At 36.9% G+C, this 17,971-nt stretch overlaps 1 protein-coding gene across 1 annotated transcript in view; it reads left to right on the top strand.

Annotated features, from left to right (window-relative positions):
- The window catches only part of LOC100371624 (ATP-binding cassette sub-family C member 4-like), a 78,536-nt gene that overhangs the window by 22,941 nt on the left and 37,624 nt on the right, over window positions 1–17,971 (top strand). Inside the window, exons 6-8 of the mRNA XM_085501979.1 lie at window positions 1,418–1,581; window positions 1,697–1,822; window positions 3,825–4,074. Of these exons, the coding sequence (XP_085358105.1) occupies window positions 1,418–1,581; window positions 1,697–1,822; window positions 3,825–4,074 (540 nt within the window). The remainder of the gene's footprint in view (window positions 1–1,417; window positions 1,582–1,696; window positions 1,823–3,824; window positions 4,075–17,971) is intronic.

Below are 17,971 nucleotides of genomic sequence, written 5' to 3'. Positions count from 1 at the left end.
TTGACTGTTTCTACTTGACTGATCACTGGTGATACACATCAAAGGTCACTGATCTCAGTGGAAATATGCATTGTTGTATGTGTTCAATGAAGCAAATGATTTATCGTGTAATAATATCATTGGTAATGTATCTCAGAATCCCATACTGGGTTTCAAAACCAACTCATGGAGAGATTGCACAGTCTGATACACATTTGCAAACCTACCAATAAAATCTTTACAGAAAACAAGATGTCAGAAAATCAATATAAGCACTGCTATGAACTGGGTGCCAAACTTTGATCAAGATCTGAAGCTAATAGAAAATCTGTTTAGTCAAAAGTTATCAAATCAAAAACAATACATAAAAAATACATTAAAAGCAAAACATTTCATCCACATTTTAAAAAGAAAATTATTCTAAAATATATGTATTCTGTATTTGACAAACAGTTCATTCGACAAATGAAAACTCACAGGAATATGTTTCAGCTATTAGATCAGAATGATAGAGTTTTTATAATACTAGTTTAAAAACGCACTTCAGAGATTGCAGTGTTTGAAGATGTAGTTTCTCAGGAGGCAACAGTACTGTTGACTTCTCCCTCCACTGGACACCAACTATTTAAGTTGATTTGCATACAAAGCAGAGCTTGCAACATGATAGCTATTCATAAAGGGTGTTTGTTTTACTTTTCATATAATACAGTAGTCACACAATGAGGCAGTTCATATTTGTCTCAATGAATCATTCATTTTTGACAGACACCTGTACAAAATACTTGAACTAAAGCCAGCTACATTTTTCTGTTATCTTGCATGTTTTATGAATCTATTCACATCTAAATGCAGCACTTTTTTTTGCAATGAGACATTTGTTTTTATTCTAAAATATCTCAATTACTTTCAATAAAGCTGGAAATTATGTTCCTTAAAATAATTAAACAAATAAGGCACCAATGTTTTTGTAAGATATTTCCATCTTTTAAGGACATTCGGTAGACTGATTCCCCACTGTTGGTTCAACCCCAAAACTTGTTTGTATTCAAAATTAATTATGACAATGCATATTTATATTGAAACAAACTATGATAAAGGGAATTATATTATATAACAAAGGGCAAGGTCACCAGAGTTCAACTATGTTTTTTTAAGAAAACCATAGAACCTCTAACCCTCTGTTAGATGGTCTATGAGAAAACAGAGCTATTCCAAATGTTGGGTTACTTGTTAATGTCATATTAACAATACCGTATTTGTAGCATCATATGCACTTTACCTAAATTACAGAGGTATTTCAATGGTCAAAATAACTAATATTTTAATGATTCAGTATACAATAGAGCAATTACGGTAAAGTGCGCCTTCAAAGAGTGCTTTCCTATAATTGGATGTATTTTTTTTAAATAAATTTGAGTGCTGTGTCAATTTATTACAGGCAATGATATTTTTGCACTACCTCTGGGTTGGTCCTCTTCAAACAATTGCTGTAATGGTGTTATTATGGAAAAACATTGGACCATCGTGTTTTGCAGGATTTGGTGTGTTGTTGATAATGATTCCATGTCAGGCCTACATGGGAAAGTTGTTCTCTCGACTCAGGTTAGTATATCCAAATGTCTTTCATGCTAATATCAAATATGGCTCACGAGTGGCCATTTTGTGTCCTACAACAAAAAAGTTTCCATAGTCACAATTTTACCTCTTTCATTCGCAGAGCTAAAACTGCTGTCCAGACAGATGAGAGAGTACGACTAATGAATGAAATACTTTCTGCCATGAGGGTGATAAAAATGTACACATGGGAAAAACCATTTGCTGAACTTGTGCGTAAAGTAAGAGGGTGAGTAAAGCATGCATTTTTCTCAGACACCTACCAGTCATGTTTGTTTCAGTACCAATTTTCTTCAGATTACATCTTAAGTCGCATCTTTTTTTAAAAATTGGAAATGAAATATGGCAAAATGTTTCATTGTCTGATATCTTTGTCTGTTACCTCTCTTGTAGATATTATTGTTATTTGTGTGAAATTAATTAAGTATAGCTATGCATGAGGTGGCAGGAAGATCATCATCAGTGTGTGCCATAATCTCATCCACCAGATTGTTGATTTTCTTCACATTTTCCTTTAGTTTATTTAAATAAAAATTTAAATTGCTTATTGTTCTTGATTATAATTGCATGTTTTATTTGAAAATATTTTTGTTTGTTTTTTGGTTTATATTCAATGGTGTTCTTTTGTATATAGCGGTTCTACTGTCTGTCTGTCTGTCTGTCTGTCTGTCTGTCTGTCTGTCTGTACGTCTGTCTGTACTCATGGTTTATATAACTGACAACACACGCACACACCCAAAATGATTTTTGTCACCTGATAGATTTTGCTAACTACTGACCATTTTTGTTGTGAAAAACAAATAAAATCAGTCTTTTGACATCAGATCTTAAGCATGTATTGTTTGATTTTACTAAAATATGGTGAAAGTAACCAATCACTGATTTATGCATTTATTTTTTTGAAACTTGAACATGTATATAGGGAGGGAAAAACCTTAGTCTGATCTGGTCAAAACCTCTCTCCTGATATCTGCTCAGGTTTAAACTGGTGTTATTTGCAGATACCTGTATGTAGGAGAAAATGTACATTCATAATATATCACTTCAATACCTGTTGCAAACACATTTGTCTATCACTATCACTTCTGCATATACAATACACCAGCATATACATTGTATCATGACTAAACATGTGTTTGCTTTTTAAGTCGACTATCCCATATACCCTGATAGTCGAGATGTTCTGTTCATGTTTATTAGCTCTGCACTGTCATCAGGTAATTGTCCATCAACATTTCTATTTTCAACTTCTTCTTGAAAACTAGCTGCCCAATTACTTTGATATATGAGATGTTGTTCATGTGATGATGATATCCTCAATTCTCTATTTTTAGCAAATATTTTTGTTGTTTTTTAATAAAAAATGTTATTTGCAACTCTTTTTAAAAAATTTCCAGCTTATTTGCTTTTATACTTAGTATTGTTAGTGCCATTGGTGAACCTCTGTCAGATATGCTCTTTTTGTCATGACATCTTCAGCTCTCTTTTTTTAAGGTAACGGGAGGGGTAAAAACGAGTGATAGTTTTCCCGGGATTATACGAGGGATTAGCTGATTAGGCCTCAGTAAAATTAGTTAATTTTGTGATGTTATTTTTAATTCTCTATTTTAAAAAATTATATTTGTTGTTTTTAGTAGAATATTTGTTTGTTTTTTTTGGTGAAAAATTCTGTTTTTGATTTCATAAAAACTACCAGCTCAATCGCATTGATACTTAGAATGCAGATACCTTGAGTCAAGCTCAGATTTGTTCATTTTGTGATGATATCTTCAATTCTTTATTTTTAGCAAATATATTTGTAGACTCACTTCTGGTGAAAAATGGTATCACTTTCTTCCTGAAAACTACTAGCTTGATTGTTTTGTACTTGGTATGCATGAACAATAGATGACAGATGACAATAATTGTTATTGCCATGGCAACAACTATAGAAACTACCATGGCTAACAGTGTGGTAATAATAACTATGACAAATTCATTGTTTTGAGGAAGATACTGAAAAACAGTGGAGCTATTTCGACTGTGAGGGTGCATATTGTCTCACCAGTAGTACCAACCATATAGTGCCTCATATAAATGTACTTCATTCCTCCATAGCTGTATGCATAAACCCTTTGAGCATCAATATATGGCACTTAATTATAGAGTTATGGCACTTCAAGAGTTAAAATGCTCTTTTCTCCTCTAACATGCGTTTTCTGGTCTGACATGTGTATTTTATTCTCATACAGGAAAGAAGTTCAAGTAGTACTCCACACTAATTATTTGCGGTCTTTAAATAATGCTCTAGTGTATTTTAGCACACCTGTGATGGTTTACTCAATAATCTTGCCATGGTTACTCACTGGAAATCATCTGACACCAAGGATTATTTTTATGTTGCTGCTTCTCTTGGTAACGCTCCGAATGTCACTTGTCTTTCACTTTGCTGAGGGTGTCAAGTTCACTGCCGAGATGTTGGTATCAGTTAGACGCGTCCAGGTTAGTTCCTGGTGGGGCCATATTTTATTTTGGCAGAACATCTTATTCCCTGCTGGTGCATTTATTTCCCATTTTGTGGGGAGGGATGGGGATGTGGGTCTTCGTTTTGAAATATTAGGACATAATGTGGTTCTGTTTAACCTGTTACTGTACTTTGAGTGTCTTGTCACTTCTATTCCCTGAGCTGGACTGATTAATGGTTCAATTGAATTTCTAGAGGTTTCAGTTGAGCATGACCCAGTCTTTAATAATTTTCATGATTTGCGATGTTGGATAATGATCTACAAGGCAGCTTGATCATAACACTTTAGGTTTTTCTGAGGTAAGTGTGTTTGTGTGTGTGTGGAGGGGGGATTATGTTCCTCGCATAACATTGTGCCATACATACATGCAATCTAAGCTTAGTATAAATAAATTTTTGCATTCATCAGTCTGACCATCAGTATATCTAGAAGTACAATATTGCTGTGAAGATAAGGACCAAAAATTGTTAGTGTGAAATAGACCTTGGATGCAAAAATCCAACGATATCTTGTTGAGCCACAAGCTACCCAACAAGAAAAATCTCAGTAGCCATTTGCATGTAAGGTCATTTGATGATTGTATGTCTGTATACCATATATAGAAGAACATAGCACCAAAATAAACTGATCATTAAAACCTCTATCTTTCCTATCAGTTTTCTTTGAAACATCTTTAGTACTGCAGTGCATTCAAACATTTGAAGTCCCACTACCCTGGTATATACTGTAGAATACTTTATTTTCGCTTGGAATTTATTTTCGCTATTTTCGCTGAAGGGATGATTCCGTGAAAATAAAATCCAGTGAATATACTTTTTTTCCTATATTTCACATTAAACTCATGAAAAATCAGTGAAAATAAATTCCAAACAAAACGCCCAAAAAGCCTTTTAAGCGAAAATTAATTCCAGCAAAAATAAAGTATTCCACAGTATATATAATGGGGATGTTTGAATTCCAAATGAAATTATATGTTTGGGATCAAATAATACTTTCCTAGAACACTCCTAGGATTAAAAAAAATCACCATTTTAATGAGTCATCCAATTCCTTTGCAAGAAATATGATTTCATTTAAAATCTGAACTCTAAATTTGCATTTCCAAACAGTCAAATTATGATATGGATGAGTCTATTCAACAATATTTTATGGTATTCAGTCATATCTACAGTCATAACTGAACTTTCATTCTCAATATAACATGCGAGTTAGATGGGTAAATGAAAAATTCAATTTATATGAATCCATAGTCTTCTTCCAGACTTGATATCAAGCACCATAGCTAATTTGCATAATAATGCATCAAATTTGTTTGATAATGAGTTCCCTAAACAGAGAATGTGACACAAGTCCATCCAACTACAATTAAAATACAGCATAGTATTTGTATTATGAATATCTGATCAATATCCAAATATCAAATAAATTTAAATAATTGAAGTATAAAATAAGGAGAAAAAATATACAGGTAAAGTGAAAAACTCTTAAAATGCAATGGAATGAAGCACTTATTAGTCCCTGTTCAAACAAAATTTTACTTGTGTCTGGTACTTTATGTTCACATGTAGTAACTGAGCAATTCAATTCAATATGGTTGAGTGGCAGCCTTCTTGTTTTTTGATATATACAATGTACAATATCTTGCATAGATCGTACTACACATCTATGGTAATTGGTAATTTGTACAAATATTTTCTAAAGGTTGTATTAAATATAGATATTTTTAGAATAAAATTTGAGTCTGATGTATATTCCCATGTGTATAAACATTATATTCTGTTTATGGGTGGTAGAATAGAAATATAGAAATATGGTTGTATAGCCCTGTATAGAATATGGTTGTATAGCTCTGTATAGAAATATGGTTGTAGACCTCTGTATAGAAATGTGGTTGTATAGCTCTGTATTGGAATATTGTGGCATAGCTCTGCCTTGTAATATTTTTCTATAGCTCTGTATAGAAATATGGTTGTATAGCTCTTTATTGGAATATGGTTGTATAGCTTAGTATTGAAATTTTACTGTAGAGCTCTGTATAGAAATATGGTTGTATATCTCTGTATTGGAATATTGTGGCCTAGCTTTGCCTTGTAATATGATTGTATAGCTCTGTATAGAATATGGTTGTATAGCTCTGTATAGAAATATGGTTGTATAGCTCTTTATTGGAATATGGTTGTATAGCTTAGTATTGAAATTTTGCTGTAGAGCTCTGTATAGAAATATGGTTGTATATCTCTGTATTGGAATATTGTGGCCTAGCTTTGCCTTGTAATATGATTGTATAGCTCTGTATAGAATATGGTTGTATAGCTCTGTATAGAAATATGGTTGTATAGCTCTGTATAGAAATATGGTTGTAGAGCTCTGTATAGAAATATTATTGTATAGCTCTGTATTGGAATATGGTTGTATAGCTCTGTATAGAAATATGGTTGTAGAGCTCTGTATAGAAATATGGTTGTATAGCTCTGTATTGGAATATTGTGGCATAGCTTTGCCTTGTAATATGATTGTATAGCTCTCTATAGAATATGGTTGTATAGCTCTGTATAGAAATATGGTTGTAGAGCTCTGTATAGAAATATTATTGTATAGCTCTGTATTGGAATATGGTTGTATAGCTCTGTATAGAAATATGGTTGTATAGCTCTGTATAGAAATATGGTTGTAGACCTCTGTATAGAAATGTGGTTGTATAGCTCTGTATTTGAATATTGTGGCATAGCTCTGCCTTGTAATATTTTTCTATAGCTCTGTATAGAAATATGGTTGTATAGCTCTGTATTGGAATATTGTGGCCTAGCTTTGCCTTGTAATATGATTGTATAGCTCTGTATAGAAATATGGTTGTATAGCTCTGTATAGAAATATGGTTGTAGCGCTCTGTATAGAAATATTATTGTATAGCTCTGTATTGGAATATGGTTGTAGAGCTCTGTATAGAAATATGGTTGTAGAGCTCTGTATAGAAATATGGTTGTATAGCTCTGTATTGGAATATTGTGGCATAGCTTTGCCTTGTAATATGATTGTATAGCTCTCTATAGAATATGGTTGTATAGCTCTGTATAGAAATATGGTTGTAGAGCTCTGTATAGAAATATTATTGTATAGCTCTGTATTGGAATATGGTTGTATAGCTCTGTATAGAAATATGATTGTGTAGCTCTGTATAGAAATATGGTTGTATAGCCCTGTATAGAAATATGGTTGTAGAGCTCTGTATAGAAATATTATTGTATAGCTCTGTATTGGAATATGGTTGTATAGCTCTGTATAGAAATATGATTGTATAGCTCTGTATAGAAATATGGTTGTATAGCCCTGAATAGAAATATGGTTGTATAGCTCTGTATTGGAATATTGTGGCATAGCTCTGTATTGGAATATTGTGGCATAGCTCTGCCTTGTAATATGATTGTATAGCTCTGTATAGAAATATGGTTGTATAGCCCTGTATTGGAATATTGTGGCATAGCTCTGCCTTGTAATATGATTGTATAGCTCTGTATAGAATATGGTTGTATAGCTCTGTATAGAAATATGGTTGTATAGCTCTGTATTGGAATATTGTGGCATAGCTCTGCCTTGTAATATGATTGTATAGCTCTGTATAGAAATATGGTTGTATAGCCCTGTATTGGAATATTGTGGCATAGCTCTGCCTTGTAATATGATTGTATAGCTCTGTATAGAATATGGTTGTATAGCTCTGTATAGAAATATGGTTGTATAGCTCTGTATTGGAATATTGTGGCATAGCTCTGCCTTGTAATATGATTGTATAGCTCTGTATAGAATATGATTGTATAGCTCTGTATAGAAATATGGTTGTATAGCTCTGTATAGAAATATGGTTGTATAGCTCTGTATAGAAATATGGTTGTAGAGCTCTGTATAGAAATATGGTTGTAGAGCTCTGTATATAATATGGTTGTATAGCTCTGTATAGAAATGTGGTTGTAGAGCTCTGTATGGAAATATGGTTGTAGAGCTCTGTATATAATATGGTTGTAGAGCTCTGTATGGAAATATGGTTGTATAGCTCTGTATAGAAATATGGTTGTGGAGCTCTGTATGTAATATGGTTGTAGAGCTCTATATAATATGGTTGTATAGCTCTGTATAGTAATATGGTTGTATAGCTCTGTATAGTAATATGGTTGTATTGCTCTGTATTGGAATATGGTTGTATTGCTCTGTATTGGAATATGATTGTATTGCTCTGTATTGGAATATGATTGTATAGCTCTATATAGTAATATGATTGTATAGCTCTGTATAGTAATATGGTTGTATTGCTCTGTATTGGAATATGGTTGTATAGCTCTGTATTGGAATATGGTTGTATAGCTCTGTATTGGAATATGGTTGTATTGCTCTGTATTGGAATATGGTTGTATAGCTCTGTATAGTAATATGGTTGTATAGCTCTGTATAGTAATATGGTTGTATAGCTCTGTATAGTAATATGGTTGCAATATAGCTACGTTTATTGACTATCTCTATTCACTAATAACTCAATGCGTCTGAAGGCTTCTTATATACAATAACATAATGCAACTGTGTGCAGTACAAGTATGTCTATGGACACTCTTGCCATGGTGTGAATAGATTCTAATCTATGCATGCATTTTAGTGCTTCGGACTGTTGAAACTAAATTCAAAATGCTCAAAATATGTTTATTAAATGAGTGTGAACAAGATACTAACATGTGCACACAGCAAATTCTGCGTTAAATGTTTCTCTGTTATTACTCCTACACGTTAAAGACTTTGTGCTTGTGTTTGCAGTGTTCACCATATCACAAAAACTCACTATTGTTTTTGTATTGACCATGTGTATGCTGTGCTAACATCTCACAGTAATAACACTTATATTATTGATCCTTGACTGTGATTTTCACAAACAGGAAAGAAATACAGTTTATTAGGAAATACTGGAACTTCAGTTCATTCAACGTCGCCGCAGGCACCACAATGCCCTATGTGATGATGTTGTCTTCGATTGCAGTGTTTACCGCGATGGGTGGCATCCTTTCATCATCTGTGTTTGTGATGTGGACAATGTTCAGTGCCATGCGTCAAAGTGTATTCATATTTATTCCTTATGCCGTCAGACATGGAGTAGGTTTATTAGTTACAATGAGAAGAATTCAGGTTTGTTTGTAGTTTAGTATCTCTTGGTTCTCAATCTTTGGCTTTGGTTTCTTTTATCTTTTCTACTCAGGAATGTTGATCTGTAGTATTAACATACTTTGAATCTTTTCCTACTTGCTTGAGGCTAGCCCATACAGGTGGTTGTCTGCGATACCATTTATTGGCAGTGATAATTTTATTCTTCATTCAAAAGCAGGAATAAATACTTTATTACTAGTATTTTGGATGTTTTCTGTGTGTGTGTGCGTGTAGATTCAAAAAGGAACTGATACTATAAATATGGGCAAGATGGCCACCACAATTAGTATGCTAATCCGAACCAAGCCACTCACATTGTGGCGGGAGCTCCGGGAAATGTGGCATTTACAATGTTTAGAGATCAAGCTGTGATTCCAAATACATTTCTATGGGGGCGTGAATATGTACACTGGCGATTGCACTCGTTTGATTGGGCTTTTGATGTATAAATGTTGTTGTTTTCGGTCGAAACATGCAGTACAAGGAAAAATCCTGAGTTTAAAATGGCCGCTAATGTATGCAAAATGCCTGTCAATCACAGTTTGAGTAAGCGAGCATAATAAGCATTCATTTACTTAGTGGACAGAGGGGGAGTTAATTACCCATAAGCACTTGGTGCAATCCATGGGATTGAGCGGTTCCCCTTTAATATCATTCAAATTTGAACTTAACATTAGGCATAACTTGTGTTACCGCTTCACATTTTGTTTAAAGTTAATTCAACTGCAGATGTACGGTGTTATTTATAAAAAGGTCCTGAGCATAGAAATTAAAACAAATTGAATGTAAGTGAAGCTACCAACATCAAAGCAGCACAGTTGACGTACTGTGTCTTGTTTCAACGCATTTAAAATACATTGTTTGAAATTTTAATGGATGATGCACTATAACTGTTCACTTCAATGAATTACTTTTCATGTGTAAAAAAACTCAGTATCTGGTGTTTTATTTGCCAAATCATAATGTGTAGTTTATTGTACAACTGTATCAATGCAATAATTACAATTGAACATGCTATTTTTGGCAATCGCAGGATGTATTATGGCTAGTAGAAATCTCACAATCAGCATATGTGTATTGAGTACAGCTTGTAGTTGTTCATCGACAAACACTCATCAGCATCATTGTATGCGTTATGGTCATACAGTTCTGGTGAAGTCAAGAGGTGTGAATTGCATCTAACTCTAACCATGACTATTTCCCCTGTGCTGTGCTGTGCTGCGATACTGTTAGCTATATATAGAGTAGCTGGTACACCACAGTGACCTCTACCTATTCCTTGTAAAACAACATCTTGTTGCTTTGGTACAAATGTATTGTCATCAGACCTAATTAGTTTTTTTTCTATTGTTGTGTCTGTTGGAAACATGTATATCAGTACTGTATAAATTATTGTTTGTGGCATTGACAACAAATGATGCACTAAGTCTTTTTATCGAATGCACATATTTTATGTATTATACCGGGAATATACTGATGTTGCACTGACTCATTTCTGTCTAATAGTTCCCATGCAGTCTGATAGGTGTAATATCTTGTCCTATTTACTTTGTCCATTATCAAGCAAAGTGTACGCTATGTTTGATATCATATTTGACTACAGATTGGCCATCTCATTATTGATGTCATTTCACTCACAAATAGTTGGCAGGGCTTTTGGCAGATCTAAACAAAAATTATGAGAGAGTTTTAATACTCTTTTAATCTGATTGAGAAACAGCATGTAGTGAACTTTTGAAGTCATCAAGAAATTAAATTGTATGACTTCAAAAGTTCACTACATGCTGTTTGATGATGTGATGTAATGTAATGTAATAATAAAAAAGATTGGCTACTCGGTATATTCATAATTTCAATCAAAAAATGAAAATGAAAATGCAATTTGATATGTAACACTTGCTTTATCCCATTAACAACTTTCTTTCTTTTTGTAGTAGAAGTAGTTATCACAACTAATCTTTATTGCTATTAACTGATAGAAAATTATTATTATTATTATTACAACACTGACACACTACCAAGTTTAAGAAGTAAATGACCTCAAAAACAGTGGAATTATTGCCAGAGATCTTATCAGATCCAATAAAATAATTGTGGATTATTGCTAGGCCTTCAGATTAAAATGTTTGTGGTAGCAACAGGGGCAAAAAGAATTAAAAATTTATATGTGACTCAGACAATCAAATATTACTATTTAAATATTACTAAGTTTGCTACAATAACAATATATTCATCATCTTAAGAGCCTTAATTGCTACAATTATTCTGGACTCTACAGTTTTTGCGTGAATCAATTCGTATGTGTTTTGAAGTTCACAACAATTGAGTGTCTCTACAACATTTTGATCTGGTAAATCGAAAACAGACATTAGGAATAAAAATTTGTTGGAGAAAACTCTGTCTTCTCTGTAACTGGTCAACATGGCTGCCGTTACTGTTTCTGTCCAACAATGATGTTAGGATCCAGGCCTATGATCATATGTATGTATAGATTATGCACAGAGTTGTGGGATTATTGATAATGGTGTGCCATGTGATGATTGCAAATTTTGGCAGCAAGGGTTCTGAGATCTAGATGATATTTGAGACAATCCCAGGCAGTATAATGCTTTATTCGTCTTCAGAGAAGTGACTCCAAAACTAGCGATAATTATCAATGCCTTGATTACTCAATGTCAGCCTATGATCAGGAGCTGATTGCCCAGTTGGTCTCAATATTATCATTGTCAGCTAATTCAAGTCAACAATCAGCTCTTTCTGATTAGTATTTGCAATTGTAGCACTGCCAGCTTGACCCGGTACATCACCAGCAAGTCTCCACTGGCCACCCGGTTGTGACTCGATTGCCCTAGCTATCCACAACTGAGCAAATTTCTGATACCTATTTCTGTCAGTTTCTTCAATGACTTGATGTAGTCTCTGCCTAATCAGACATGTTTTGATGACAGCCAAACCAAAAGCGTGGATAAGTCAGGTATTTTTACTCAAATCAGTTGAGGCCATGTTAGACCTTGCCTGACCACCAAACATGATTGTTTTTACCTCAATTATGGTGGCAAATTTGGAAGAAATTGCCTGATCGCCCTTGCATACCTGCATTTCTATACATGGTGGTCCCCCTAGGTCCAGTCATGTTCCAAAACTATTCTGTTCGATCTGATAGGATTTCAATAAATTTACTGTTTTCAAGGTCATTAACCTCTCAAACTTGTATGTGCAATGCTTAAATGTAAAGACAGAGTTTCATAAAGGAATATTCTTGACAAAATCATGGCAATATACCCTGGTTTAAAGAAAGTCCCGGTCACTGTACCTCATAGTTCATACTACATAGTTCAGTTTAATGTGGTTTCTCTTTTAAAACTGGATTCTTTGCTTATTAATCATTAACAACCAATTCCATTTACAACAGAACAGAAGTCAACCTAATACTGCACAATAGCTACTGTATGGCCTTTAACTCAGCTGCTGGTGTACTCTTTATAAAAGTAGTAATATTGGTGACAGTAATTGTGGCAGCAGAGTTGGGTTACTTACTGACTCCAGCTATCACCTTTATGGCTATTACATTCTTCAATCCTTTATCATTTACCATGATGCTTGGCATTCCATATGCAATTAAAGACATATCTCATATGCATATTTCATTGAAAAGAATTCAGGTTTGTACATTTCCTCTAACCATTACAGTGTTCTATACCATATTGGGAATTATATTCTTCCCTATCATCACATATACTTCTGAATATTAGTTGTATATTATATTATAGTAGATCAGTAAATTTCATTTTCATTTCAATTTCCCACAACAGTTTTGATTCATGTATCAAATGATGAAAATTAAATTATATTGACCGAATATAATCCTTCGTAATGCACACTCACACACATGTACACTCACAACACACATCTACAAACTTTCTGACATCATTATATGTGCCATGGACATTGCCTTTGCAGATACTAAGTATTGAAAAATAATACAATATTGTATTCAATTTCAACAGTGAATGAATTTATTGGTTGAAATTAAAAAGGTTGTGATTTTTAGGAGTTATACATGTAGATTTTAAAATGAAAAAATTAAAGTGTTTCTAAAATTCTTGGGTATACAGGATGGATTTTGTTCAAACTTACTACTTACATAGAATATTTTTCAGAATCTGCTAAAATATTTGTATTTAATCAGCCAATATTAAAGTAAATAATTGACAGTAAGGGAGCAAAATAGAATAGACTTTGAAAAGAAAATGAATGAATGTAAAGGACCTACAAAATGAGTTTGCAGGTTAAATCCTTGGTTGATTGTCGTCAAGGCCAATCCAAATGTGTCTTGGGTCAATGGTCTACGGGTCCAATCTAGATGTGTCCCACGTCAATAGTCTGTGGGTCCAATCTAGATGTGTCCCACGTTAATAGTCTGTGGGTCCAATCTAGATGTGTTCCACGTCAATAGTCTGCGGGTCCAATCTAGATGTGTCCCACGTCAATAGCCTGCGGGTCCAATCTAGATGTGTCCCATGTCAATAGTCTGCTGGTCCAATCTAGATGTGTCCCACGTCAATAGTCTGTGGGTTCAATCTAGATGTGCCCACGTCAATAGTCTGTGGGTCCAATCTAGATGTGTCCCACGTCAATAGTCTGTGGGTCCAATCTAGATGTGTCCCACGTTAATAGTCTGTGGGTCCAATCTAGATGTGTTCCACGTCAATAGTCTGCGGGTCCAATCTAGATGTGTCCCACATCAATAGTCTGTGGGTCCAATCTAGATGTGTTCCACATCAATAGTCTGTTGATCCAGTCTAGATGTATCCCACGTCAATAGTATGGTGGTCCAATCTAGATGTGTCCCACGTCAATAGCCTGCGGGTCCAATCTAGATGTGTCCCACGTCAATAGTCTGCTGGTCCAATCTAGATGTGTCCCACGTCAATAGTCTGTGGATTCAATCTAGATGTGTCCCGCATCAATAGTCTGTTGATCCAGTCTAGATGTATCCCACGTCAATAGTATGGTGGTCCAATCTAGATGTGTCCCACGCCAATAGTCTGCTGGTCCAATCTAGATGTGTCCCACGTCAATAGTCTGTGGATTCAATCTAGATGTGTCCCGCATCAATAGTCTGTTGATCCAGTCTAGATGTATCCCACGTCAATAGTATGGTGGTCCAATCTAGATGTGTCCCACGTCAATAGCCTGCGGGTCCAATCTAGATGTGTCCCACGTCAATAGTCTGCTGGTCCAATCTAGATGTGTCCCACGTCAATAGTCTGTGGATTCAATCTAGATGTGTCCCGCATCAATAGTCTGTTGATCCAGTCTAGATGTATCCCACGTCAATAGTATGGTGGTCCAATCTAGATGTGTCCCACGCCAATAGTCTGTGGGTCCAATCTAGATGTGCCCACGTCAATAGTCTGTGGTCCAATCTAGATGTGTCCCACGTCAATAGTCTGTGGGTCCAATCTAGATGTGTCCCACGTTAGCAGTCTGCAGGTCTAATCTAGATGTGACCCACGTTAATAGTCTGTAGGTCCAATCTAGATGTGTCCCGCATCAATAGTCTGCGGGTCCAATCTAGATGTGTCCCACGTTAATAGTCTGTGGGTCCAATCTAGATGTGTCCCACGTCAATAGTCTGTGGGTCCAATCTAGATGTGTCCCGCATCAATAGTCTGCGGGTCCAATCTAGATGTGTCCCACGTCAATAGTCTGCTGGTCCAATCTAGATGTGTGCCACGTCAATAGTCTGTGGGTCCAATCTAGATGTGTCCCGCATCAATAGTCTGTGGGTCCAATCTAGATGTGTCCCACATCAATAGTCTGCGGGTCCAATCTAGATGTGTCCCACGTCAATAGTCAGCTGGTCCAATCTAGATGTGTCCCACATCAATAGTCTGTGGGTCCAATCTAGATGTGTCCCACGTCAATAGTCTGCCGATCCAGTCTAGATGTATCCCACGTCAATAGTCGGCTGGTCCAATCTAGATGTGTCCCACGTCAATAGTCTGCGAGTCCAATCTAGATGTGTCCCACATCAATAGTCTGTGGGTCCAATCTAGATGTGTCCCACGTCAATAGTCGGCTGGTCCAATCTAGATGTGTCCCACATCAATAGTCTGTGGGTCCAATCTAGATGTGTCCCACATCAATAGTCTGCCGATCCAGTCTAGATGTATCCCACGTCAATAGTCGGCTGGTCCAATCTAGATGTGTCCCACATCAATAGTCTGTGGGTCCAATCTAGATGTGTCCCACGTCAATAGTCTGCGAGTCCAATCTAGATGTGTCCAACATCAATAGTCTGTGGGTCCAATCTAGATGTGTCCCACGTCAATAGTCTGTGGGTCCAATCTAGATGTGTCCCACGTCAATAGTCTGTGGGTCCAATCTAGATGTGTCCCACATCAATAGTCTGTGGGTCCAATCTAGATGTGTCCCACGTCAATAGTCTGCCGATCCAGTCTAGATGTATCCCACGTCAATAGTCGGCTGGTCCAATCTAGATGTGTCCCACGTCAATAGTCTGCGAGTCCAATCTAGATGTGTCCCACATCAATAGTCTGTGGGTCCAATCTAGATGTGTCCCACGTCAATAGTCGGCTGGTCCAATCTAGATGTGTCCCACATCAATAGTCTGTGGGTCCAATCTAGATGTGTCCCACATCAATAGTCTGCCGATCCAGTCTAGATGTATCCCACATCAATAGTCGGCTGGTCCAATCTAGATGTGTCCCACATCAATAGTCTGTGGGTCCAATCTAGATGTGTCCCACGTCAATAGTCTGCGAGTCCAATCTAGATGTGTCCCACATCATTAGTCTGTGGGTCCAATCTAGATGTGTCCCATGTCAATAGTCTGTGGGTCCAATCTAGATGTGTCCCACGTCAATAGTCGGCTGGTCCAATCTAGATGTGTCCCACATCAATAGTCTGTGGGTCCAATCTAGATGTGTCCCACGTCAATAGTCTGCGAGTCCAATCTAGATGTGTCCCACGTCAATAGTCTGTGAGTCCAATCTCGATGTGTCCCACGTCAATAGTCTGTGGGTCCAATCTAGATGTGTCCCACGTTAATAGTCTGTGGGTCCAATCTAGATGTGTTCCACGTCAATAGTCTGCGGGTCCAATCTAGATGTGTCCCACGTCAATAGCCTGCGGGTCCAATCTAGATGTGTCCACGTCAATAGTCTGCGGGTCCAATCTAGATGTGTCCCACATCAATAGTCGGCTGGTCCAATCTAGATGTGTTCCATGTCAATAGCCTGCGGGTCCAAGCTAGATGTGTCCCACGTCAATAGTCTGCTGGTCCAATCTAGATGTGTCCCACATCAATAGTCTGTGGGTCAAATCTAGATGTGTTCCACGTCAATAGTCTGTGGGTCCAATCTAGATGTGTCCCACGTCAATAGTCTGTGGGTCCAATCTAGATGTGTCCCACATCAATAGTCTGCGGGTCCAATCTAGATGTGCCCACGTCAATAGTCTGTGGGTCCAATCTAGATGTGCTCCACGTCAATAGTCTGCGGGTCCAATCTAGATGTGTCCCACGTCAATAGTCTGCGGGTCCAATCTAGATTTGTCCCACGTCAATAGTCTATGGGTCCAATCTAGATGTGTTCCACGTCAATAGCCTGCAGGTCCAATCTAGATGTGTCCCACGTTAATAGTCTGTGGGTCAAATCTAGATGTGTTCCACGTTAATAGTCTGTGGGTCCAATCTAGATGTGCCCACGTCAATAGTCCGTGGGTCCAATCTAGATGTGTCCCACATCAATAGTCTGTGGGTCAAATCTAGATGTGTTCCACGTCAATAGTCTGTGGGTCCAATCTAGATGTGTCCCACGTCAATAGTCTGTGGGTCCAATCTAGATGTGTCCCACATCAATAGTCTGCGGGTCCAATCTAGATGTGCCCACGTCAATAGTCTGTGGGTCCAATCTAGATGTGCTCCACGTCAATAGTCTGCGGGTCCAATCTAGATGTGTCCCACGTCAATAGTCTGCGGATCCAATCTAGATTTGTCCCACGTCAATAGTCTATGGGTCCAATCTAGATGTGTTCCACGTCAATAGCCTGCAGGTCCAATCTAGATGTGTCCCACGTTAATAGTCTGTGGGTCAAATCTAGATGTGTTCCACGTTAATAGTCTGTGGGTCCAATCTAGATGTGCCCACGTCAATAGTCCGTGGGTCCAATCTAGATGTGTCCCACATCAATAGTCTGTGGGTCAAATCTAGATGTGTTCCACGTCAATAGTCTGTGGGTCCAATCTAGATGTGTCCCACGTCAATAGTCTGTGGGTCCAATCTAGATGTGTCCCACATCAATAGTCTGCGGGTCCAATCTAGATGTGCCCACGTCAATAGTCTGTGGGTCCAATCTAGATGTGCCCACGTCAATAGTCTGTGGGTCCAATCTAGATGTGTTCCACGTCAATAGTCTGCGGGTCCAATCTAGATGTGTCCCACGTCAATAGCCTGCGGGTCCAATCTAGATGTGTCCACGTCAATAGTCTGCGGGTCCAATCTAGATGTGTCCCACATCAATAGTCGGCTGGTCCAATCTAGATGTGTTCCATGTCAATAGCCTGCGGGTCCAATCTAGATGTGTCCCACGTCAATAGTCTGCTGGTCCAATCTAGATGTGTCCCACATCAATAGTCTGTGGGTCAAATCTAGATGTGTTCCACG

Source organism: Saccoglossus kowalevskii, chromosome 1 (assembly GCF_978046115.1).
Source record: "Saccoglossus kowalevskii chromosome 1, keSacKowa6.1, whole genome shotgun sequence".
Taxonomy (NCBI): Eukaryota; Metazoa; Hemichordata; class Enteropneusta; family Harrimaniidae; genus Saccoglossus; species Saccoglossus kowalevskii.
This window is presented reverse-complemented; position numbering and strand designations above follow the sequence as displayed.